At 44.8% G+C, this 26,149-nt stretch overlaps 3 protein-coding genes across 3 annotated transcripts; all 3 read right to left on the reverse strand.

The window, feature by feature from the left end:
• Positions 1–3,652: 3,652 nt before the first annotated feature.
• Positions 3,653–4,289, reverse strand: LOC123395942 (chorion class B protein L11-like). The gene has a single exon (XM_045090965.1). It carries the CDS (start codon positions 4,255–4,257, stop codon positions 3,739–3,741), a length of 519 nt encoding a protein of 172 aa, XP_044946900.1. The 5' UTR covers positions 4,258–4,289; the 3' UTR covers positions 3,653–3,738.
• Positions 4,290–11,584: 7,295 nt separating this feature from the next.
• LOC123395943 lies at positions 11,585–12,254 on the reverse strand. The gene has a single exon (XM_045090966.1). It carries the CDS (start codon positions 12,212–12,214, stop codon positions 11,708–11,710), a length of 507 nt encoding a protein of 168 aa, XP_044946901.1. The 5' UTR covers positions 12,215–12,254; the 3' UTR covers positions 11,585–11,707.
• Positions 12,255–23,940: 11,686 nt separating this feature from the next.
• On the reverse strand, positions 23,941–25,893 carry LOC123396154. The gene is made up of 3 exons (XM_045091201.1): positions 25,689–25,893; positions 24,214–24,374; positions 23,941–24,114 (listed from the first exon to the last, which is right to left on the reverse strand). The coding sequence occupies exons 1-3, from the start codon at positions 25,762–25,764 to the stop codon at positions 23,941–23,943; spliced, it is 411 nt and encodes a 136-aa protein (XP_044947136.1). The 5' UTR covers positions 25,765–25,893.
• Between the last annotated feature and the right edge of the window lie 256 nt (positions 25,894–26,149).

Consider the following 26,149-nt stretch of genomic DNA (forward strand, 5'->3'; position numbering starts at 1 on the left):
CGAACCATGCATTCAAACCATGCAAATAAGAATGTTTAGAGACCAATGATCAACAAAAGGCATCAATGTTGTGGTCTTCAAGAGAAGATCGGCATGCTCTATCCCTATTTTCGCAGCTGATTCTATCCAAGAACTAAATACACCATGTAGGGTCATATTCTTAATAGCATAGAAAGGGAAACACTAAAGATCGAAAATCAAGAAAGAAAGTCCATAACTGTTTGTAATGGAGATGCATGACAGTTGAATTATTCATATCTGAAATAAGTACCAAGCAGTGAAATTAAACAACAAACATCATTTCCTGATAAGTTATCTTTCACCACCACTTTTACTTTGTTGGCCTAACAGGACCCAATCAGAAAAGAAGAATGAACTTGCTGGAAGGTTGTAGGAAATGATTCAACATTGATATTCAGGAGTGATTACGGTTGCAACCATCACCGTTGCATATGTCTGTGCCCTGCCCTGTCCTCACCATTGGACAACCTCCAGTTCGGCCATGCCCCCCCCCCCCCTCCTCCGGTGCTCCTTTCAAAAACTCTTTCCCTCTAAGTGATAAATATAACGGTAGAGAACACAACCACCCATTGCTGCAAATTGTGCACCTGTAATAGTCAGAAATACTTGACAACTAAAGGATAAAGGAACCACATGTTCATGAAAACGCTAAAGGAACTAAAGCACAACTATCCATTTTAAGTTAGAAACTGGATATACAGCAATATTATTCTTTGGGTGGAATATTACTCACGACAACAATATGCAGGTTGATTAAAAATGGAATGCCATAGTTATCTGTAACATGTAGAAACACTTGAGCTACAAAATCATCCATTTATTTTGCAGTGACGGATACAACTTCGTTACTCGAGAATCATCATTGATCCCTACATTCTTGTGCAAACTTCGGTAGTACAGTTTTGATTTTCCAAAAAACAATGTCGCTTTCATCATAAGAACGCCATTTTTCATAATCACTGATAACATTAGCCTTGCTAAGTGAACTCCATAAATCATATGAGCCTTGCCAGTAACATTTTAGAATCAAACATGAGGAAAATGCTTGGAAAAAAAATTACCTTCAGCAAAAAAACAATGACTCAACATTCGTGTTGATTCTTGTACACCGAGATTTATAAATTACGGGACATTCTTCAAATAAAACATCCATCCCAAGGATATCTAATACTTCATGATTAGCACCTTTGCGACCCCCATGTTTTGGAGGATAATAAACAGTCACGAAGCCTATAGTAAACGAGCTTGCAATAGATTAGATGATCATCAAAATTGGCTACGCCATATATATAGCCTCGGAAGAAGAGACAACAGAAACTATCAGAGATATGATTGTGATATATCGTATCTGTTGCAATTATGATAGATGATTCGGCATTAATTAATTGATTCTCTGGGATACGCATATGCTGCAATTGTACGCAGGTAATTTCATGGGATTCAGAATTAGTTAATTGCCGATGAATTTTCTGGCAAATAATGCTAGTAATTACGTGCTTTTGTAATTTTGAAACTAATTCAGGATTTTATTGGGAAGCAGATCTTTTTTCTTGTTATTTGCGACAAAATGGGGAGCGCTCAGGACCAGAAGCCGATAGGTATCTTCCCATCAGAATCCACGTTGGATTAGTTTTGCTCCAATCGTACGATGATCCATCCAGAAAATTAGAGGCGTGAGGTTACCTAGTTAGTTTGCTTGACATCGTAAGAAACGCCAAATACTATTTTCCTGGAGTTCGATATTAGAGCAAGCATAATAGGATAACATTAACGGGCTATAAAATACAAAATAGCATATTCTTGCTGAATTGGAAGAGAAAGAAGAGGAGAGAGAAGAGCGTGTATAAATAAAATAGTACTTATTTAGGTCTTGTTATTGTATATGCCGGCTATAAACTTGACTATAAAGGACATGGCAACATAATACATCCAGCAGCTGGCTATACTATTAATCATGCTCTTAATTATTGATTAATTTCTGATTACTATACCTGGGTTAGCTAATTACACTACCTCCATCTGGGTTTAAAAAGTGCCCAGGACGGATCGAGCTACTCTCTTGTAGTAGTAAAATAGGTTGGTAGCTTGTGAATTGTAATCTTTAAGGTCCTTCTATGGAGCCTTTCTGGCCTATTGTTGGCAGAAATATACAGCGATTGTACAATTCCAAAATTTCAAATAAACATTCTTGTTTCTTTGTAAATTTCTTTATTACGGGGCTGAGAAATACAGTTACGAATTCGTCGCTTGCTAGCCTAAACCTTTCATTCTGACGGACTCTCTGTGCATCCTAATAAGGCTCTGTTTGGAACGTCGTTTCTACTTTAAATACCTTTGTAAAAAATACAGATCACCATACGCTGTATTCGTTTCCGCCGGCAAATCATTGTTGACCAGTAAGTTACACCCGTAAGAAAAATTTATCTGTATTTGTTTACACCGATTCCAAGAGCAGCCTAATGGCAGACATGTATCCTGGGCTCCCATATATAGACTAATAGTTCCTCCTCCTGTACAAAGACTAGTTCACGTAGTGGTGCCCAAACATTTCCATGTGTCGTCTTTGCTTCCCATAGTCCCAGTCACTTGCAACCTTCTTATTTTCGCCTCTCAATGTCTCATAGATATGGAAGGTGTCGGAAATTTTTCAACAGTATATTGTCCAGTTAAGACAACCACACGAGAATGTGTCAGATCACATCTGCCTTCTTTATCTACGGGAAGGGGTGTTGTGCTAACCAAAAAAAAAATATCACGCGTTGTAACTCGCAAGGAAGTATGAAATGTTAATTTTGTAATCATGATGAGACAAATAAGCACCTATTCTTCGAGTGCAACTTTGAGCGCTCTACGTGGCAGGTCATCGCAATAGGTTTCAATTTATATCCGTCCACAAGGGTTGTCAATATTTTCGGTCAATGTTCGGACTAGTATCCCAAATAGATTTAAAATGGTAATAAGTGTGGGAACGTGTACTGCATTATGATCGCTTTCGCTATGCATAAGTTATTTGTTTTTTAGTGGCATAAACTCTTCATGTTTGCAAGTTATTTTTCGCTGCATGCACTCGCTTTGTATGTGGTTTACGCTATGTGGAACAAAGTACCAACCTATGTTCAAAATGGTGTGTATGCGGTAGGAGCAGGTGGCTAGAGAGATTTTAACCTAACATTGGTGGGAGCATAATTGTCCGTTGGGTCAACCACCTCCTTCGATATAGAAATAGTGTTGGTCTTAGATAACTCTAACGACCGTATGTCAGTTTTTTATTTACCAGGATATTGCATTTTGGCCGTGTGCATATTGATTATGCAGAGGCCGAATATTGATCATAATTCTTTGTCTCTGCCTGATGCTATTCTTAAAATTAATAAACGAGTGATTTATCAAAAATAATCTGTGGGGAGATGATATACGGCCTAGCCCATAGCCTTGTTGAAAAATGTGCTTGGAGCTATAAATGAAGTTTATCAAAGTGCAAGCTATTTGTTAGTTAAGCAAGCACTTGACGGAATCTGAACAGTTCATAGCTACCTCCCAGAGAAGAGTTGGTGATCTACTCTACCAGCAGCGCTTGTCATGGGCTGACAAGATAACCCCAACATCCCATCGTTTTTTTGTATGTGCTTACTTTAAATATTAACCTGTGATAGTATATATATGTGCCTGCTCTCTGCAGCAAAAAAAAAATAGAAGGAAACTAAAATGCAATAGAAATCAGACGTAAAACAGGGCTGCAGCACAAGCCACCAGCAGAGGCGCCAAGCCATTTCCCGATGCAGGCGCCGAGTTGAAGAAAAACGGCCCGTTGTTGTACCCTAGACCGCCGTTGTACCCGAAGCCTCCGCAGCATCCGCCGAAGCCACCAAAGCCGCCCTCGTCTCCATTGAAACCGCCGAGGCCGCCGCCCGGCACCGTCTGCCCGCCGTACCCACCGCCGAAGCCGAGGCCTTCTGCGCCAGGTAGTGTCTCGGGCACCGGGAGCGGGATCTTCTTGGACGCCGTGGCGCCCTTAGCTGGCGTCGCCGGTGTTGCAGCGGGTGCGGCAGCCAGTGAACCCAACGGCACACCTGAAGCAGCTGGGACGGGTACGTTGCCTCCGCTCGCCGCTGCCATGGTCATCGGAGGCACCATCGCGTCCACAGAGCTGGCCGGAGATGAGCACGTCCATGACGCGGCCATGACGATTGCGACAAGTGCCCAGCACCGTGGGTACGACATGGGGTTGCTTGCCATCGTGGAGGGATGTAGGTTGGCGACGGAGAAGAAGATGCTAGTCTAGGTACCGATGATTTATAGAGCTAAGTTGGTGGGAATAATAGGAGAGAAAATAGTAGTACTACGTGGGGGAGGATAGGCGACTCCATCTAACACATCGCTTTAGTATGGAAAGTCAAAATTCAGCTGAGAAAGCGGAGTGTAGTGGCAGTCAATTCAGTACTTCGGCCTCTTTTTCTTTTCAAATCACTCACATGTTTCATAAAGGTTTATTCGAAGTACCAAGCACCCCAAAGAAAATAAAAGTTACATCAGAAATCAGATACCCGGACAACCGAACGACCACTGCAGCCGGAATGAGCAGTGGACGCGTCGCCACTGTCTCTCCCATACACGAAACTTGAAGTATTATTATCTTTTTTGAAATGGAGGCAAAAGATTTACCTCATATATTAATTAAGAGAGGATAATTGTATGTTACAAACGGCGCACATATACACGGCATGCGGGATTACTCGCACGTAAAAATGATGCCTAATTTCTGTGCCCCTACGGTGATCCATAGGTTTGCCTCTTGATCAATGGTGTTTAAGAGAATGGATGGTGGAGCGCACCTGTGACGGAACACTCGAGCATTCTCTCTTTCCGCACCGTCTATGAGACAAGCATGACGAGAGAAGACGTTGCCTTCTTACTGGGGACAGCTGATCCGGTCCTGCCAACCCACCAGTTCAACACGGAATCCTCGAGATGCCAAGTCGAGGTGTCAAGGTGATGGAGCCCATATTTCTCCTTGATCAAGCTCCAAAGCCTGAGCGTGTAACGACATCTGAAGAATAGATGTGATCCACTTTCTTTCTCACGCTTGCAAATGGTGCATAGTCCACAATTTGGCCAACCCCTTTTCTTCAGCCTATCAGCAGTCCAAATACGATCTTGGATAGGCAACCATGTGAAGAACTTGGTCTTCGGTGGTGCCCAAACATTCCAAACCATTTTTTTCAATGGGGGAGAAGACCAAGCCATGGAATTGGGCCTTGTAGGCGCAGGCTGTGGAGTAGTGTCCCCGTGTTGTGTGTTTCCAAACAATGGTATCTTCTGCGAGGTCATCAAGGTGGACGTCATTTAACATCGTCCATAAGGTGAAGAGTTGACAGATGTTCTCGATGGAGATAATGGTGGTGGTGTTGATGTGGAGAATCTACGCGTTGCCTTTTAGAGCCTCCGCACCTTCCAGTTCTTCCTGGCGGAGGCCATGAAGATGAGCGGTGCCAGATCTCTAGGCTTGCACCCATGCAGCCAAGGCGAGTCCCAGAATGGCGTCTGGGCGCCATTACACACCGTGATCGTCGTAGACGCATAGAAGAAATCGAGGTCTTTTTCAACGCACAAGTTCCCCAAATCGACCCACAACTTGTGTGGGGCGGTCCACTCGAACGAAGGCCACCTCAAATGCAGGGCATATGCGAATTTGTCTGTGCTTAACACACCAAGACCTCCGTATTCCAGTGGGCGGCAGACTACGTTCGAATTTACCTTGCACTTGGCCCCCGTCGCCTTGTCCGCCCCCGACCAAGAGAATGCCCGTTGTAGCTTGTTGATGTTGTGAAGTATGGTAGGTGGAATGACTAAAGAGGTGCCGAAGTAGACAAAAACTGATGAAATGAAAGACTTAACCTATGTCGTGCGGCCGATGGTGGAAATGTTCTGACCCTCATATGTCTGCAGCTTGCTCGCAACCTTATCCTCGAGGAACTTGAAGTCCACAGTCTTCAGCTTCCCAACCACAAAAGGAGGCCCAGGTATCTGAGTGGGGAGGCCATCTTCTTTTCCGGAAGGCTCTGCAGAATGTACTCAAGGTTTAGGTGATTGCATATGATGGGAACCACCGAGCTCTTGTGGAAGTTGGTGCATAACCCGGTGATCTGCCCGAAACCGCACAAGATGGCTGAAAGATAATCGATTTCCCTTTTGAGAGGGGCCGTGAAGACGCCACAACATCCGCGTACACTGAGGTGCGAATCATAGCCCCTCTTCCACAAATCTTGCAGAAGCATTCCCTTTCTTGTTGCAAGCTCGAGCAGATGATCCAGGACGTCAATGGCAATGACAAATAGGAGCGGGGAGAGGGGATCCCCTTTCCTGAGACCGCGCCCGTGCGCTATGGGCCGGTCCGCCACACCGTTGATCAGGATCCTCGAGGAGGAAGTGCAGAGTCGAACCGCGACCCAATCCCGAAATTTGGGCGGGAAACCCCTCCGCTGAAGGTGGTCGAGAATGAATTCCCATTTGAGAGAGTCGGAAGCTTTCCGCATGTCCAGCTTGAACAGGAGGGTTGGGGTCTTGCATTTGTGCAACCTTCGTGCCATGTTTTGCACACACATGAAATTGTCGTGAATGCTTCTCCTTTTGGTAAAAGTGATTTTGGGCATTGGATATCAGTTTGTTCATGTGGCGAGGAAGACGCGATGCCAGGATTTTGCTTATGATTTTGGAGACGACATGAATGAGGCTCATGGGCATGTAGTCGCCGATCCCCTTGGCACCCTCTTTCTTAGGCAGCAACACCAAATTGGTGGAGTTGAGCCAATGGAGGTCGGTTGTGTGTAGGGTGTCAAACTGGCGACGGAGACCCTCATCATGTCGAGTTTGATAATCTCCCAGCATTTCTTGAAGAAAATGTCGATGAAGCCACCAGGGCATGGTGCCTTGTCGCTCGACAGATCATATATAGCCTTGCAGACCTCTTCCGAGATGGTTGCTTAGAGCCCGTGCAAGTCAAGCATCTCTATGTTTAGTTCTTCCCAATTGAAATCCTTAGTGCTTGTTGCTCCCTATTTCATCACGTTGGATAAGTGTCCAGGATGAGCTTCTTCTTGCTGTAATGCTCAGTGACCCAGCCTTGATCGTGCTTGATCCTGTGAATATGGTGTTCGGCCACCTAGAATTGATACAACGGTGAAAGAATTTGGTGTTGGCGTCCCCCTCCCTAAGGTCTGCAATTTGCGCACTTTGTTTCTTCCGTGCTCTATCAAGCACAACCGGGCTAATGACTCTTCTTTTCATACGTGTCCTGAGGTCGCATTCCTCGGTGGAGAGCAGGCGGCTCTCATGGGCAATGTCGAGGCATAGGATTACCAGCAGGGCCGCATGGAGTTGTACCTTGGCCTTTGAGAATAAGCCCTTGATCCACGCAGAGATCCGCGTCGCCACCTTCTTTAGTTTGTGGACGAAGATTTGATAGGGCTCTGTGTGCGCAATGGGATCATTCCACGCCTGGTACACCACCTCCAGAAAACCAGGCATAAATGTCCAGAAGTATTCAAAATTTAAAGTTTATGGTCATCGTGGGCCTTTATCGTCCGTAAGGAGCAGCGAGCAGTGATCGGAGAGCGAGGAAGAGAGAGCATGTAGTTGGTGAGTGTTGAAGGTGGTATCCGACTCAGTATTGCAGTGGAACGACTCGAGCTTGCACAATGTCGGATTATCTCTCTCGTTACTCCACGTGAATCTTCTGTTTTGTGGGTGGATCTCTTTGAGCTCATAGCTTTGCAGCGTTGCTCGAAACCGATTAATTCTGCTTCGGTTAACATGTGTTTTATTCTTGTCTTTGGCATAGTAAATTTGGTTGAAGTCGCCAGCCGTCAGCCAGGGCATGTCGCGCGGTGGCTTGTGGCAGAGAACTCTACAAAGAAAGCATCTTTGCGCGGTGCGTCGGTTTGGCCATAGACGGTGGTGAGCTTGTACTGCACTCCGGTGCCTCGAATATGGACTAACACGGAGAGAAAGAAGTCAGTGGTGGTGATGTGTGACATCCCGACCAGATGATCGTCGCAAAGCAGAAGGATTCCTCCTCTAGTGCCGTCCGTAGGCCTTTGCACAAAACTGCACAGCCTCTTGCTACCTAGGAACGTAGCCATGAAGGAGTCTACCATGACAAGCTTAGTCTCGTGAAGACATACAATGTGGCAGGATGATGCAGCGATGGAGGAGTTGATAGTAGTTCAACGGTCCGGACAGTTTAGTCCTCGGACGTTCCAACATAAGACTTTGATAGGTTGTTCTAACATGAGATCAAACGATACACACTTGATCAGCTAGCATGCAAGGCTCAGATGGAGCCTTGGATGGCTGCGGCAGCATCCTCCATCCTCTCGATGTTCATGGCTCCCTCGCCTCCATGCTGGATGAGGGCGTCTTCAACTGTAGTGGCATGCAAGTCGTCGAGCTTGAACATCTCACGCATGGCAGATAGCACTTCTTGGGGTAGCTGGTCCTTGAAGCGCTCCGCAAAAGCATGCAGCTCCTTGGCCGTGACGTCTTCACCATCCTTGACAATACCCAGGCTGCGGCAGACGAGGATCTCCGCTTCCTTAGCCGCCGGAGCGTGCGCCACCGTTGACTGCCAGCGGCTCTGAGCCTAGCACTGGTCCGCTGGAGAGATAGCCCTGCGCCAGACCGGGCGATGTCGAGGCCTTCGATAGTCTTGCTGTGCCCCTGCACGGCACGGGGGAGCGGCGGAGTAGGGGAGGGCAGCATCGGATCCTGCCTGTCTTTGAAGACCACCGCCAGGCCGATGCCCGCCGGCTGGAGTACTGCAGCTGCCCTGTGCTGCCGAACCAGAGAGTGCGTGCCCGTGAGCGTCCCGGCGGAGGTGAACGGTCTGTTTGGCGAAGCCTCGAACCCCGGGGGTCGCATCGGGACAGCAAGGCGGACATGGCGTTCCTCTCCACACCCCTCCTGGAACGGGGCAGTCCTGGTAGCACCGACGTGGGGGAGAGGAGCGCTGACGCAGGTGGAGTCTTGCCTTGTTAATCTACAGGTCGAGGTTCTGTACGGTCGAACCAATAGGCTTCATGGAACTTGATTATCTTAGCATCATTTCATGCATGCGTGCATGCGGAGAATGTACAAGATAGAGCGTATGCTTTTGGTTGATGTATGGACAAATAGTGAATTTTGTTGGCTTAAAATGAAACATGGGGAAGATCCATAGCACAAAATAGCATGCATTCGATCTATGTATACATAGGATGGACAAAAGCAACATCAACTCACACATGCAAAAACGACCGGCAACTAGCAAAGTCATATAAGACCAAAACTATACATATACAACAACAAAAAAACAAAGTGATTACATCTATGATCGGCAAATTACAGCAATCACCATATACACGCCAACCTTCACATGGCACCACGTGGGCGACGAGGTTGTTCTATAGCAACGCCTTCAGAAAGGGCGTGACATCCGAGCGTCGCTATCACCGGATCCAATCACCGAGGCCAGAATATAGGTTTTCATCCTAAAGAACAATCCAAGCATATTCAAGCAATACCTTTAGGAAGGCAACAACATAACAAAACATCGTTATTGCCTTGTATCGCCACTCGGGTGTCACCTCAGCTCCGCACCGAATCTCGATACAGGGTGCTCGAGTACCACCACCTTTGATGTCACTCGTGCGTTCTTGCCACTACTTTTCGACTAACACAGCAGCAACATGCGGTAGGACGGACGAACCACTCAACAATCCCTCTGCGTCATGTCGAACTGCTCAACAATCCCTCCGCGTCAAGTCGTCGTCCATATTTGTATCTCACCACCAAATTAAACAACCAGACCAGGAGAGATGAACCCTCCCGAAGGTCTTTGGATGACCATCGCCGTCGTGGAGCCGTAGAAAGTGGCTCCGGTATAATTTGTAGTCACCACCATTAAGTCAATCGGATACCATCCGAACCAGAGTTCCAGGAGTGCCGTGCACAAATCCCTGAAGACTGCCGGCGGTGGATTTCAGATTTCGTTGGCAGCCACATCGAGGATGACTGGCAGATGGACAATCAGCGAGTTAGACATGAGAAGATCCTTAGGTCGTCGTGCTACAATCCATTTCCTGTCAACGCCGCCCACACCGGCGCACCACTACAATCTGCACTATGCCTAGGGGAGACACAACTTCCTTCGGAGATGATGCCCGCCACCACCGCAGCACAGGCGAGTGGCACTGGCGGATGGGGATCTGGGGATGCCATAGCAAACGGTTGTTGGCGGCGGCTTGGAGTTTGGCTCCAGGCGTCACCTTGGAGCAACGTCCAGGAATAATCCGTGTTTTTTTTTGGATCGGTTGTTTCCCCCCATGGATTTGGTTAATTAGTTTAGCAACAGTAGACACATAAGAGTTGACAATTTGGCGAAAATTACTCCACCATGTATTGTACTTACAAATTGTCAAACAGTGCAACTTTTATGCAAGTTGTATGCATGTTTGTGTGATCATTTATTTTAGTTTAATTTATTTTATTTATTCTTTTACAGTATTACCAATGCCCTTAATTCATTTTAAGATACATGAGTTTATGTTTTTATCATTGTTTGAGAATTCATCCGATTAACTAGTTAACATACCGATTAGTCCCTACTCGTAGGGTCATCGAGTAGCCGATTAACTGATAAATCACTTAATTATTGGATTAAATGGACGATTGACTTGACGATTAGCCTATTAATCCTCGATTCACCAGTCAACCGAACAGTTACCAGTCAACGATTTTCTTAACAATATTTTATCTTTGTATTACTTTTTATTTGATTTAGCTTATTTGTCTGTTTTGAGGAAAAAGCGATGATCCACACAGACACACACAAAGTAGGTCAGTCGCCCAACCAAGAAATGCCCTAAGAGTTTATGATCTTCTCTACACACATTATTGTGTGGAGGTTCAATGGGGAAATTTTTTCACTCTGAGATCCATGTATCCTCTTCTTAGAGGGTTTTTTTTCTGCGAAAGAAGCTAAGAGGACAACTAAAGTAGTGCATTACAAACACATATGGACACCAACATAAGACAATATGTATTTTCAACATATCTAGAGACGAAATGTCGTTGTTATATTGCTTCAATATTTATTGTAACTTAGACATATGCATGCAAGTTATATGTAATATGTGTGCAAAATCATAATGTTCTCTGAAAATTGCTCCACCATATCTTGTTCTTACCTCTTGTCAAATGGTACAATTTTTTTCGCAACTTGCATGCAACTTTACGTCATCAATTATTTTAGTTTATTTATGTTTTGTTTCTTCTTTTGATGCAGTTATAGCGTGTTATTAGGGAGACATTATAGAATAATCAATTTAGCGGGACAATTTTCTATATGCTATAGCGCACTATTAGCGGCGGTACATCGCGTTATTTTTTTCGGTGGTCATTACTGAGAAAAAGAAAAGGAAAACATGATGGCACAAACATACAAATCGGTATCCTGGCCAATAATAATTGTCTTTATAATGTTAATGATCTGCTCGACCTAACAAGATGTTCCCAACGTCGTATGGTATATTCGTATGACCTTTCTTTAAATTTGAAGTGAACATGTGATACATGTCAGTTGATGCAAACATATGTATATGCATGCCCCTTGCGGAAATAAGATAGAATAAAATAGAAACAGAAATACAAATCACACAGAAAACACGGCCGCAGCACCAGCAAGCAGCAGAGCCGCTAGGCCATTTCCGGCCGCCGGCGCCGAGTTGAAGAACAACGGTCCGTTATTGTACCCGAGACCGCCGTTGTACCCGAACCCTCCTCCGCAGCATCCTCCGAAGCCGCCCTGGCCACCGTTGAACCCGCTGCTGCCGAAGCCGAGACCTTCTGCGCTGGGAAGTGTCTCCGGCACCGGCACCGGCAGCGCTGACGCCACCTCTGCCGCCGGCTCGAACACGTCCGGTGGCGCCAACGGGATCTTCTTGGACGCCGTGGCCGTGGCTTGCGCCGTCGCCGCACCGGCTGCTGGCAAGGCGACTGTTGAACCCACCGGCGCACCTGGGGCGGCTACGTTGTCTCCGGTTGCCGCTGCTGTGGCGTTGGTTGGCACCGTGGTGTCGGCGGAGCACGGCGTCCAGGCCGCTGCCACGACGAGTGCGAGCACTGCGAGGCTCTGTGGGTACATGAGCTTGCGTGCCATCGTGGAGGGATGTGGGTTGGCGACGGAGAAGAAGATGCATGCTCGTGTGGTGATGATTTATAGCGTGAAGTTGGTGGGAAAATAGACGTGACACGAGTACGTGGGGGTGGATCGGCGGCTCCATCTAACACCATCACTTTAGGATGCTTCGCTCGTGCATGTCAAAATTCAGCTGAGAAAGCAGACCAGTCTAGTGGCAGTCGATTCACTTCACTACAAGTGCCTCTCCGTCTTCGCCTTTTTCATCTCCGTGTCTGTATGTTGGTGAGCAAATCCGAGAAAGAAAATACATGCATACCTACCGGCACGACGAAGCTTTTTTAAAATATTTCTGTGGAGATGGCCGATGGGGTTTGTTGGTAACGGATGTATCTGCGCATGCATGGTTGCATCTATGAAATGTCTTTATGAGGTTTACTCTCTTTAGATCCATTGGTTGCTTTGGCGATGAGAGGCAGTCTATGGACCATTGTTGAGTATATTGGTTATTAGAAAATATAGGATAAATTAGAATTTGTCCTATCTTGTCTTAGTATTTTAATTTGATCATTATGTTTATATATATGTCTATGAGGCTCAAGCAATATAACAACTGTTCCACCTATCCCTCTATTCCTTCTAAGATGGTATCTGTCATAAGTTTCTAGATCTAGCCTCCGTTGGTCGTTTCCGCCCCACACACCGCACCCGGGGCGGTCGGCCTCCATGACCGCTGTCCGGGACACGCAGCCCGTACATAGGGTTCGTCCGCCGGTCTTGTTGACCGGCTGCCCAAGAGAGTCTTTTTCCCGATCTCTTGATCCGGCTTTTGCTCTCCTCCATCGATCACTTTGATCGACGTCTTCCTTTTTGGTTTTTCGATCTAAGATCGGTAAGCGTCGCCCGCCGCCGCCGTCGACCACCGCGCCTCTATTCCATCATCGGCGCGACACGGTCTCTTCAGCGACCCGGCGGTCTCGCGTGACGCGGCGGCCCCTCACGGTCGTCGATTGCGCGTCTGCTCGCTTGTCGGCCTGCACCGGCTTTTGCTGCCCTTCTCCGGCCGGGACTACTTCATCACCACCTCCCTCCACCGTCGCCCCGCGCGGACGCACACCGGCTCTAGCCGGCTGTGTCGGGCCGGCTCCCGGATTCGGCCGACATTAGCTGCCAGTTCCGGCCGCGTCAGCCTCGTTGCCAGTCTAGGGCCGGCTGCTGGCTGGCAGCCGTGTTGGCCTCGCCGGCTGCATCGTCGGCTTCCTCGGGCCGGCTGCCGGCTCCGGTTGCAACTGTCGTCGGCCGCGTCGGGCCGGTTGTCGGACGGCGCCACCACGCCTCCACCGAGCGACGTCCCAGACATCGTGCGTGATCGGATTGATCACCCGTCCATCCGCGATCCACCTCATCTAGGTCGTGCGATCGATCTGGCACGCGGTTGCAAGTGCCTTCGCAGGTCCCGTGAAGACTGTCCCGAGTAAAGCGCGCCCGTCCACCGATCGTGCACCGAGCTGCCGCTGCGTCGCCCATTCAGGCCGCAGTACTACCGCCCCGTGGTTGGCTGCACCGATTCGCGCGTTGCCGCCACGTCGCCCCCTTTGGGCCATAGTGCCGCGACATGCGGTCCACCCGACCCGCGAGCCCCCGCTACACCGCCCCTTCAGGCTGTCGCGTCGTGACATGTGGTCGCCTCCACGTCCCGAGGCCGTCCTTGTGGCTGTAGTGACTCGCGCACCACTGCTACACCGCCCCTTGGGCCGTCGTGCCGTGCCAAGCGGTCTAGGCCGCCGCCCCGAGGTCTTCCAGCCATCGCCCCGACCAGTGCGCTGCCACTTCATCGCCCCTTCGGGCAGTAGCCGTGGCACGCGGTCCATTCCGCCGTCCCCGCGCGTTGATTTCCGGTGGTATGCGCCGCGTCGTCTCCGTTGGTGTGGAAACGCCATCGTCCACACCAGTCTTCGTCACGTTGTCGGGTTCTTCCTCGCCTACTTCGAGCATTGCCGCCACGCTCCAAACCACCTCATATTCAGCGTCGCCATCGTCTTTCCCGACCAATTCGTCTACTCCGACCACTGCGGGTCACATCGGCCCCCGCTGATTTGTGCCGCAACCGTCGGCAAGTCCTTCTCTCGAAGCCTCCTCGACATGGAGTACCAGCTTGTGCAGGTCCCCATCTATGTAGCCAGGTGCTGGCAACGCCAACGCGTGCCTTCGTCCCTGGTGTGTTCCCAGGCCTAGCAAGCCTGGAACAATGCATCGTCGACATCGACTTCGGGGGTGTTTGTTTCCAAGGACTTTTTGGTGTAGGGACTAAAAAAGTTCCAAAAAGTCCCATGTAAAACAAACAGGAGGGACTTTTAGGGACTAAAAGGGGGTGTTTGGTACTATTTGGAGAAGTACCTGTGGGAGGGACTTTTTGGGACTTTTTCCTACCCTGCCCCGCATCGCATCTCATCTCCCAGCCCTATCCGCTCGCTCGTCCTCCCCAGCCGCTCGCGCTCGCGTCTCTCTCCCAGCCGCTCGCGCTCGCGTCTCCCACCAGCCGCCGCCGCCAGTTCCCTCAACCGCCGCCGCCAGTTCCCTCAGCCACCGCCGCCAGTGCCCTCGTCCCTTCCCCTGTCGCCGCCAGTGCCTCAGCCGCCACCGCCGCCATGGATGAAGACGACGAGACGCAGCTCCCCTCTCCGTTCCGCTCGCATCAACCAGCATCCCAGGGCTCCTCCGCCGGCGGCAATCTGAGGAGGGGATTCGGTTTTTTGATCTGAATAGCAATATGGTCAGGGGTAACATGGTCTTTTTACATGTCATTTAATGACCTCTAGTCCCTGTTTAGTCCATGGAAACAAACGGGTAGGGACTAGGGACTTTTAAGTTGGGACTAAAAAAGTCCCTGGACTTTCCAAATTGGGCTAGACCTACTCCTAAATGTCGAACCAAGTGAGCTAAACCGCTAGGGCACTTTGTGAAGGAGTTCCATAAGATCATGTGCGACAATTCTGTCTGTCATGGTTGTGCATGTAGGATGAGTACATGAACAAATAAGCCACGTGTTATGCAGTAGAATATCATAGTATGCACTTTTCTCATGCTGAGAGTTTGTGCATATGCTAGTCATGGTTTCACATATGGTTGATTTTTAATTTATTACTTTTCATTGTAATATAATATAAGTATGTTTATGAATAGGTTCGTGAGATTCCAATGTTAACATTTAATCCCTTTGTTCATCACAAATGTATGTAATCCAATTCAGGGTTTGTTATCTGATGCTTCACATCATTTATTTTTTATTGGCTTGTTTTCTTCAGCTTGTTTCTGCTCTATTGTATTTCCAATTTCTAGGCCCCGTGTTCAGTAAGGGCATAGGTTCGTTTTTACGGTAACTACTGGTGAGAAATGTCTAAAATATTTAGATATGTCTCCAAGGAGCAAGTGGGACACCATATGTTTATTTCGGTAGTTCATTATATAAGAAGTGTCAATTTTATTGGCTAGATAGCTTATCCAAAGGGAGACGCCTCTATTAATTATTTCCTTGGTGTGTGTAATTTACATGTGATCTGTAGCTTAGACTAAACATTTCATCCCACCACTTTCTTTTAAACACTATAAATCTTCACCAAATCATCATCTTTCCATTGGCAACCTCAACCATCTCCTTCTTTCATCAAATCCTCTCATGTGGTAGTTTTGCTCATGTGACGCTCCAAATATACGTTAGAGAGACTTATTCTGGTTTCTTCTTGTAAACAAGGGATGTGAAGGGCCCGCGGAGCTAGGATAAAAATGGAATGAACAATCAATATGATTTTACAAGGGTTTTGCATCACTAATTCATGCACGCTTCCAGTTGACTCATAAAATCATTAGTAGAGGGGAGGGTTGCACACATCAATCCCCACATCTCGGCGGCAGCCCTGCCTCTCTCATTGCTCCATATTCTCCTCAGATTCGTTTCGACAGCGCTTGGCGAAGCCTTGCTGACACTGCACTATTAATACGTCTATTTTGCATCATGAATTTTTATTGATATTTGTCTTATTATTGTCCATTATTCGCTACTAATATGTAGTAATTCCTATGTCTTTTCTCTTTGAATATGCAAGGTACATTAGGAAGAGGGAAGTATCTGCAAACTGGAATTATGTACTGAGAAAATGAGAAAAAGGCAGAAAAATCAAGTTGCTACAAATAACTTGAAACTTCACGGAGAATTTTTCTGAAATATATAAGAATTGTTGGGCCAAAAGTACACCGGAGTGGGGCAGCCACCTGGGCACAAGCCAACAACCCCCCCCCCCCCCCCGGTTTTGAGTGATAAGGGTCGGTAGAAATGCCCTTAGTTGTTTGAGCGACTTGTTGTGAACTAATATTGACTTTATTGGACCATCTTGATCATATGTGGTGTGGCATTAAATGACAAGTCAGCAGTCGTTCATCGACCATATTCTTCACATGCCCTTATTTATATCTATTTGTCTTCCTCTACCATCTCACTCACAAGTAGACACCTGTAGCTAACAGGATCCCTCCCTTGCTCTACCATGTCCTCCACTACTGTTGCTTGCTCAACTACACACATACATATATTTAGGAATGTGAGGTGTCAAGAAAACTTCAAGCCGGATAATTTTAAGTTGTGCTTTGCTGCATTGACTCAAAGTTAAGGGAAGGGTACCTATTTGCATCCGTCAGGCACTGCATGGAGTAGGACTATGACTTGTCGACCCAATAGTTTGTAAACCCGCCCCAAGCCACTCTTACTCCTTAGCTGACAAATGACACAATGGTCCCGGTATAGCTAGCATGATCGCACCCACTATCGCAAATGAAGTAGTTGGTAGGAGTATATTGACTAGTAGTATACAACCACTTTGGTGCTTGGCCTGCATAAGTATATCGAACAGATTATTCCGATTCCGAAGAATCAGCAAGAACATTGGTACTAGACATGGCCTAACACTACCATGACTTTTTTGTGTATGGTATACTAAACAATTTATTGATATTTGTACTCATGTATTGATATATCATACTTAATCAGCACATATGTCAATGCACTATGAAAACTCTGATTTCCCCTATTTTAGTGATGTGATTTCACCCATTTATTGTTCAACTTAGTTTCGATTTCAATAAGTTTTTTTGTAAATTCATCTAAAATCCAGAAGAAACGGTTTCTGAAGTTCGTCGGTTTGATTCAAATCCGAAAACAAAAAACACAAATCCAAAAACCTGACAGCGACAAAAATTCTCCCTGAATACTCTGCACTTATTATTGTAACCCTTTGTCATCATAAATGTAATACCTTTTCTTGAAAATACAATTAAAAAACTCTATGGGTACTCAGTTAAGAAGAACCATTTTTCATCTTTGAAAAGGAGTTAAACCACTGGCCTCTTTTGCATCATACTATCCATAAAACCAAAGGAGGTCCCATACTATGGATATTCATTGTTATGTTACTCTCTAACTCTTTGTGTATCGACCATTTTAACACCATTGTGATGTGAAATTTGTTGGATGTGTGTAATTTGGATCAGTCCCACCGCATGAGTTATTAACCACAATTACACATTTACACTTTTAATTTAAATATGGCATCCGCACATCTCTCTCTCTCTCTCTCTCTCTCTCTCTCTCTCTCTCTCTCCCTCTCCCTCTCCCTCTCCCTCTCCCTCTCCCTCTCCCTCTCCCTCTCTCTCTCTCTCTCTCTCCCCAAAATGTCATCACCGTCAACAGCTGAAGTACATGTCGAAGTTGTAGAAAATGAGACCAACATCACTACCTCTACCTCTACCAAGTTGTAGAAAATTAGATCGACATCACTTGATACTTGTTTTTCTATTTTATTTCTTGTTAACTCATATCTTGGCGCTATTTTTTTAATTGCAACTAATGACAATTAGATGCTCTAGTGTCTAAAATGTTTGTTGGAATTCCTATTTTGATGTCTTCCAGGGAAAATTATTTCTAAATCGAGTTTTTTTGGTGAAACAATTCTAAATCAAGTTGTACAAACACAATGTTTAAAATGTCAGCTACGCAATCATCATTTGATAAAGGTTCATCACTAAGGACCGTTGACGTAGAAATCGACATTCCCATGATATTATTGTGGTTTACTGGTGGCATTTCACTGGTGTCAGGACTTTTGGTGTTTTCTATAGCATTCAATAAGGAACCTGCATCATATCTCACCCACCACGTTGAACTCCACTATTTATATTATGAAGAGCTTCTTCCTCATGTCGATAGCTCCACCATTCTACCTCACCATCATGTTACATATAGTTACATAGAATTGAGATATAGTACCTCTTGTGCTCGGCCATCTTCTCATATATTTGTCTCACCAATTAAGTACACATGTCACATGTAGCTAGGAATGAGATGCATCCAGAATACTTACAACCGTATACTATCTAGGAAGAGATCCACCACCCGCTAATGAACGCTCTTGTTGGTTGTTTCACTAGGGTACATGACGATAGATGAGATTTCACATGTCTAATAATGTTCAACATTATGTGCTCCCAGAAGGAAACGTGTTTTCATGCTGACTCGAGAACGAAATTATTGTCTTGCAAGTTTCACCAAAATCCCATAGTAGCGTCAAGGGGAAAGAGATTCCACTGCACTTCCGTTCGATCAGTTCAATTGCCTAGCTGCACTTTGTTTTTTGATGACATATGTCAACAACATGCAACCTTTTGGTTTCGCATGTGCAGATTTTATGTGCTTTCTATATATTCTAAATGCCACCGCTAGAAGTCCTGCCAGCCGTGCATGCAAGTTTGCTGCTATCAGCTAAGCTTTTCTCTAGAGCAATCATTGTGATTTCTGTAGAAGGATCAATAGCAGTGATATTGCAATACTCTTCAATGTGGCTGCAATTTGTGCCAAAGAGAATATTCATCAAAGATTCCTCAGCTCCACTAAAACATTCCACTGGGGGTGAGTTCCAGGAATGATGTTTCTCGGCCTTCTCATATCGTATGCGGTGCATAGTCGGTCAGGAACAGGGAGGTGTTAAGAAAATTTCTGGCTGCTAATAAGCAAATATTGTCGAGCGCTTACTTTTGGAAGACTGAGCATCTCATAGCATGAAGATACGCGTTCAGCTCAATGATTCAAGGATTTAGTGTTGCACAGCTGATTCAAGGACTCAGAGAGAACCTTGTGTTGCATAGCCGATTCGAGGACTCGGAGAGTAGGTGGAGTGCTTGTCTCTTCATTACCATCCCTGAGCGCCTTGGCGAGACGCCTTCTATACTGGATGCCAATTTTCATGTTGGCAACTTCGTATAATGTTAATATTGAATCTTGAAGAACTATAGTTGCGTACAAGATAATCAAGGTAGGATTAGTAGCGACATTCTGCCACATGGAAATGTTGAAGAAAATTTTGAGGATTGTCTCTTGCCTTTTAGAAATATGTATAAATACAAAGATATATATATATTTAGATTTGGTGCTTACCATTAGTTTTTCCAATGCTTGATTTACTTAATAAAAGGATGTTTTTTTCGATAAATGACATTTCATTTAGTAGATATATTGAAGCGATACAACCACATCGAAAGAATGCCCGGCCTCTACGTAGCGAGATGCACACAGCCAACAAGTCCAACCGACCTAAAAGTAATAAAAACATGTTTTAGAGTAAAAATAAATCAATACAGCCTAGGATGCGGCATTTCCTATACAGAGATTACACCGTCATCTATGGAGGGAGGAAACCTCCCTGGCCGTATGAAGCTACTTGAACTATGGCCAGACTTACACTAAAAAAATAAGTGTCTAATGAACTCGTCATATTGACAAAAGACACATGTCTTGCTACCTTGCATTGGAAGTGGATTCGTCCTATCTAAATTCAGCTTCTAAATTCTCAAAAGTTCATGGCAAAATTTTAGAATACTATCACATGCTTTTGTATTTGATTATTTATTTCACTATGTATATAATGTAAAATCTCAACAATGTTATTACAAAATAACTATTATCTGTTAAGTTAGAGTCTGCAGTAAATACTTCAAACTTAAGTAACGAATGGATTTCACTATTTATAATCTGTGTTTGGGTTTTCCGGTATAAACTATGCCCATGGCGCTATTCAGTGACTTCTGGGATTAGACTTCCCACTTCAAGAGATCTTAACATATACTTTTCAACTTATTTAGGAGCCTTTGTTCTTATGTTCTTAATTATGAGTTTGAGCGTATTGCATCCACCACATTTGAGTCCACATAATGTATATCATCACAACGAATTCATCATTCCATCTATTTGTCTTCCTCTCTACAATCTCATCTCGCTACACAAGTGGACAACTAGTTAAGAGGATCACTCTTGCTCTGCCATGTCCTTCTCATCTGGTGCTCGATCAGTTGCACACATACATGTATAGAGGTGCCATTTCTTTAGACTCTAATCTTCGACTGGTGGCCCAAGTTGCCTTGGCGGTGCCAACAAAAACCTCGGCATCTCGTTTAGCATGGCGCAGACGAGACATTCGGCCGGACTGGTAGTGTAGTTTCCTCGTGCCCTTGATATATGTCGCAGGAAGATAGTGTGCCACCAACTAGCTAGTTCTTTAATGAAGGAGACCAGGTTTACTAGTGAAGAACATCTCTGAGGAGCCGTTTGATTCTTGAGCTGTATGAGTTTTTCATAGAAATTATTTCAATCTTTCAGAACCAGTGATGAAAACTAACGAGCTCGTGCGACCTGAAAATTATGCCTCTCAAGTGTGTTGATGGGTTCTAGCCATGGGTTAGTGCTACCTTAATGGTTACATGTGTACTGAACGTATCAATAATGATATTCCTGCTGATGTGTCCAACTTAGTCTGCGGACATGTGAATCCACCATAAAACTCTGTTTCCCCGTGTTTTGTTGCTCAAGCATCGTCCAGTTTTTGTGGAATATTATTTAAAAGTCATTTTTAATATGTCAATTCACATGTAATTTGATTCAAGATTCACTAAATTTCCATGGTTCTCCCATTCCGTTCGGATATAAGAATGAAAATAAATGACCATGCCAGCAATTATCAATCTTCACATAGATACTCGATTAAGGAGACCCATTGCATAGCTGCTAGTTTTCTATGTCAGTGTGTCTTCCAACACAATGAGATAGTCTATCTCAAAGTCATCTAGTAAATTTCGACATGTTATAAAAAAGAGAATTAATAAACTAAACTTACCATGGTGAATTTCTAATATTTTCCATGATCCATGAAATAACTTTGACATGGTTTATAATTAAAAATAAATCCATCATCAATTACTTTGAAATACATGGTCAATGACTCAAATTTGCCATGATTTAGAAACTCAAATTACCATGTTGATACATGCACTAAAATTTTCCATGATTCCTACAAAAAATAAGTTATGTCATCACAATACTAGCACAGCCATGGTCAAAGTACTAAAATTGCCATGATCCATAAACTAAAATTGCCATGATCTATCAACAAAATTTGCAACCATAAAATATTTAAAATGTTCATGATTCTTGAATTAAATTTTCCATGGTTAATTACTAAAAATTTCAATGGTTAATTTCTAAAATTTGCCGTGAAAAGTAGTTGAAATACAATGATAGCTTTAAATCTGAAAGAAAAAATCAGATGAAACATATCATGAAAATTTTAGTGTAAACAGTATAACAACTCCAGTGTAAACATCGTGGCAGCTTTTGGCCTCAAAGAAAACTCATCGAAATATATCATTATGGCTTCTAGTTTTTAAGATCTCGTCGAGGCGGATATAATTGTGAAAATGGATTTTTAATCTGATTTTTTATTTAAGAGATAAAATATTTTTTTAATCCGATGAACTAAAAAGATTCCGCTGATGTCATCTGTTTGATTTGGCGAGATGGATGGTAATGAAAACGTTTGTACCATGCTGCTTCGTGCCACACGTATGGCACTTATCATTTGGATAATTATAAGCTCTGATCACATCTCAGCGACCAAATCATTCATTTGATTTAATAAAAGGCATATGCCATTTCACATTATATATGCATCCGTCTCATGGCCTTCTCTTCCTTGAGGGCTTGTTCGGTTAATCCCATCGAGGAGGGGATTGAAGAGGATTGGAGGGGATTGAGGTGGAATTTGACTTGTAGGGGATTTAATCCCTCCCAATCCCCTCCAGACCCCTTCAATTTTCAAGGAACCGAAAAAGGCCTGAACTATCTCATGATCCTCTCCCTCTCAACTACGTACAGGTCAGAATTAAGGAATGATCATTTATCAGTTTCTCTTATAGCTATATGACTGATCTCGTCCTGTGCCAGTGCTTATTTACAGTGTAAACAATACATAGCTAGGAATGAGAGGTGTCAGGAGTATACTCAACCCTAACAAGTCAAACCACAGAATAGAATTTTAGGCACATGGCACACAACATTATTGATGTTCAGCAAGCACACCAGCATAGGACATGGTATTACAACCAGTTTTGGTACACTGTTCTCACTCTGTTTTGCCATCCACACATACTAGACTAAGGGTAATAGTACAACTTAGCCGAGGTGGTTGTGTAACCGGCTGGCAAAATGACACCCTTAGTGGATTCTTCCAACTTCGCTGACTAGAATATTCTACAGCTACCACGACAACCGCGAGACTTGCTCTTCCTACCTCAAGCAAGATTTCCATGGTACTCCAACAAGGCGCCATGACTATGGCTGACTACTGCCGGAAGCAGAAAGTCCTCGCTGACGAGCACAACGCGCTAGCCTTGAAAACACGCTGCACGACCTCGGATCACGATTTGCCTACATTTTGTTTTAGAAAAGGAGGATAACCTCCAGCCTCTACATCAGTGTGATGCATGCGGCCCCTGACGATTTGCCTACATGCGCATGTTGACTCTCAAACAACGCACATTCTCGTCGTCACCTCATTTGCAAACATCTCATTTGCAAAAATCTCGCTACTACTACTTAGCAGTAGTGATGACATCTTACCACACGCTACTACGAAACGTCTACCAATAGAGTTTTTTCTGATAGTGCTTAGACATGTATGATTACACAATGCAGGAATGGCCATACAAAGAAGATTTAAGCTTCAGTTTTCAATCACAACTCAGAAGGCAATGCTGAAAACACAATTGTTCACACGGACAGGAATTTACTTCGGTTTGTACTTCAGGTCATATTGCTAAGATACATACAAAATACAGTGTTGTGAATAAACTATAGTTGGGTATGAGTTGTTATGTACTTCAAGTTAGATTGTTATGAGGAAAACGTTTGTAATCGACAAGCCGGCCGAAACTGGGCAGATCGCCTCCTCGCACCAAGCACACACACTTGGAGACACATGACTTCTTGCCCATCGCTCGCCACACAACCTTATCCCCACCCCGCGAGTGTATATCCTGTTAAGATTAATTATAAATCTAATTAGAGGGAATCTCTTCCTTTCCAACCGTCATGCGGTTGTGCCCGCACGAACGCGTCTGTCCCCTGAAACAGACGTCTCTCCCAGATCGCCGTGTCTCTTCGTGGGATATATATACTCCATGTAAATCATTGATGAAGGAGTACATAATCACTTTTGATGTAAACATATACAATTCTCTCTCTCTATCTCTCTCCCTCCCTTCCTTCCAAATCCCAGTGTCGATGACTGCAATTGAAGTGACGCCAAACACTCAGACACATAGTACGGACTCAACATCACAGGTACCAAAAACAAACGCAGGACAAGAATGGCTTACAACAAAGCACTAGGCCCCATTGACTCTGCATCTATGCTTGTAGACGTTCTGCCGGTATGATGTATTTCCCCCCTTGCTCCATGGCTATCTGCTATGTCAAACGTCTTGAACTGCTGCCTCACCATAGCCTCCTCCGCCTCAAGCCAATCTTCGTCACGCACAACAATAAACTGCAAAAGAAAAGAGGACATGAAACTAACATTGACTCATCTGCACACACATGTCATTCTAAATTTTTTGCCCTAAATTTTGTGCGAACAAAATAGTACCTCGTTAAATTCTTCACCTGATATAGGCCTCCCGCACTGAACACGACCCTTGGCTACATCGTTTTTGTACTCCGCGCCAGTGGGATGCTGCACATCATCACCCTTTTTGTACTCCGCACCAGTGGGATGCTTCACATCATCACCGCATTCACAGCACTCACCTACAATTATGGTCTAGTTTTGTTAAATATCTAATGTACATCATCGCATTCACAGCACTTGCCTACAGTTAGAACTCTAACGTAAAAAAGAAATACTAGAGCCTGATGACTATCAGAGTACAATTCATTCAGAATCTCTCACGGCATGGTCTTCTGGAGTATCCGTATATTGGCTACCAGTCGAAACGAGCATGATTTTATTGGCAATATAAATCTGCACCACATGGTTACTAGGTCCGCAATAACATCTATTTTAGGAACACTTATACTGTTTCATTGATTTACTATGCTATAACAACACAGTTCATATTCTGGTGGATATTTGAAACAGCTAGCGAACCCGCGTACTCTTATGTTTTAAGACATGCTCAAATGAATCAAAAACTTGTGTTGTGAGCAAATTCTGATTCTTTATATTATCTTTTTACAACGCAACGAACACATCTACTTTTCTATTGAATTAAAAAAAGTGTGAAAACAGCTACCAGTACCACTTCGTTAAAAGGCACTTGGTGATACAAAGTCTATACTATTAAAAGGGAATTTGTCGTCGTCGTGATGGTTCGACGTCGTCGTGATGGTTCGACATCGTCGTTCCCACGATCGATAAGCCCACCTCTCCCTCATTTCCGTTCAAAAAGAAAAACAACAAGAAACGTAAAAGAAACGCTCTCCCCATGAACCAGCCACCCACAAACTCACGTGCCACACGCCCCCCATCTCTCCCATGTACCGCCCTCGGCCTCGATCCCATCTCTTCCCTCTCCCGAAAAAGTTCTCCACCACTAGACCCCTCACTCCACCTCACCCGCCGAGATCTCTATCGCATGCTTCCGCTCCCCTCCTCATCAGCCTCGACGTCGCGGTGGCTGAAGTCCTGGCCGTGGACGCCGCCGCTCACCTCCTTGTCAGCCTTGTGGTCGCGGTGGCCGCAACCGCCTGCCCTGCACTCTCCACTGCACTCTCCACTTCACGATGCACTCTCCACTTTACTATGTTTTTCGCATTTTTGTCCTGATACACTTTTAGGTTGGGATGGTAGTAGCAAGACACTTAACTTGTCCTCTAACGGCCTGACGTCGAAGAAGATGTACGTTTGGCAGAAATGAGTGGGTGATTTGTTAAACAGGATGCATCACATCAGTGTTCATAAAAAGAATTATCATTTCATTAATGTTTGGCATATATATATTGTCCCATGGCAAGGCACAAGCATCCAACTAGTATCAATAGAATGCAAAATTTTACTGACTTGCATATTGATATACTGAATGGAAGAATTGAATAGGTAAAATAAAGAAAATGCAAACATACCATCATCGTCGGATGAGACCACACAAATGCAACTAAGCATGTATTCCTCAAATCCACCATCTGTTGTGCAGGTCATTTCAATGAAGAGAAGATCTTTGATGGCATTAGGTCCTCTTTCTACAAGCACATTTAAATGTGAGAAGGACCTGCATTCATGCTGAGAATCTTTTCTCGGGAAGTGATCTTTGTAACTCACTACTTCCTTGATTTCATATGCAAGATCCTAAAACATAAGAAAGACGGTGAGGGAGAGCAGCAAGCAAGAAAATGGCAAGAGAGAGCAAGGGAAATAGCAAACCTCCAAAAGATGGTCCTCATTGTGCTTGTCCAGTAAAGCTTTGACTACTTCCCAAGTGGGGTTATAGTTCATCATTGCATCCAAAGCTTCTTTTGAGTTCTTCCTTGTACCATTACGCCAATATAGTGTATCCCAAACAAACCTGTCCTCATTGGAAAGCCCA

The sequence above is a fragment of the Hordeum vulgare genome, chromosome 5H, assembly GCF_904849725.1.
Source record: "Hordeum vulgare subsp. vulgare chromosome 5H, MorexV3_pseudomolecules_assembly, whole genome shotgun sequence".
Lineage (NCBI taxonomy): Eukaryota > Viridiplantae > Streptophyta > Magnoliopsida > Poales > Poaceae > Hordeum > Hordeum vulgare.

What these genes read in the sequence shown, in the direction of transcription:
- LOC123395942 (XM_045090965.1), bottom strand. Translation starts at nt 4,257, where the DNA reads ATGGCAAGCAACCCCATGTCGTACCCACGGTGCTGGGCACTTGTCGCA.
- LOC123395943 (XM_045090966.1), bottom strand. Translation starts at nt 12,214, where the DNA reads ATGGCACGCAAGCTCATGTACCCACAGAGCCTCGCAGTGCTCGCACTC.
- LOC123396154 (XM_045091201.1), bottom strand. Translation starts at nt 25,764, where the DNA reads ATGACCTGCACAACAGATGGTGGATTTGAGGAATACATGCTTAGTTGC. An exon ending in GGTCTCATCCGACGATGATG is followed by an intron (nt 24,375 to 25,688) that starts GTATGTTTGCAT and finishes CCATAATTGTAG; the next exon opens with GTGAGTGCTGTGAATGCGGT. An exon ending in CAGGTGAAGAATTTAACGAG is followed by an intron (nt 24,115 to 24,213) that starts GTACTATTTTGT and finishes TTTCTTTTGCAG; the next exon opens with TTTATTGTTGTGCGTGACGA.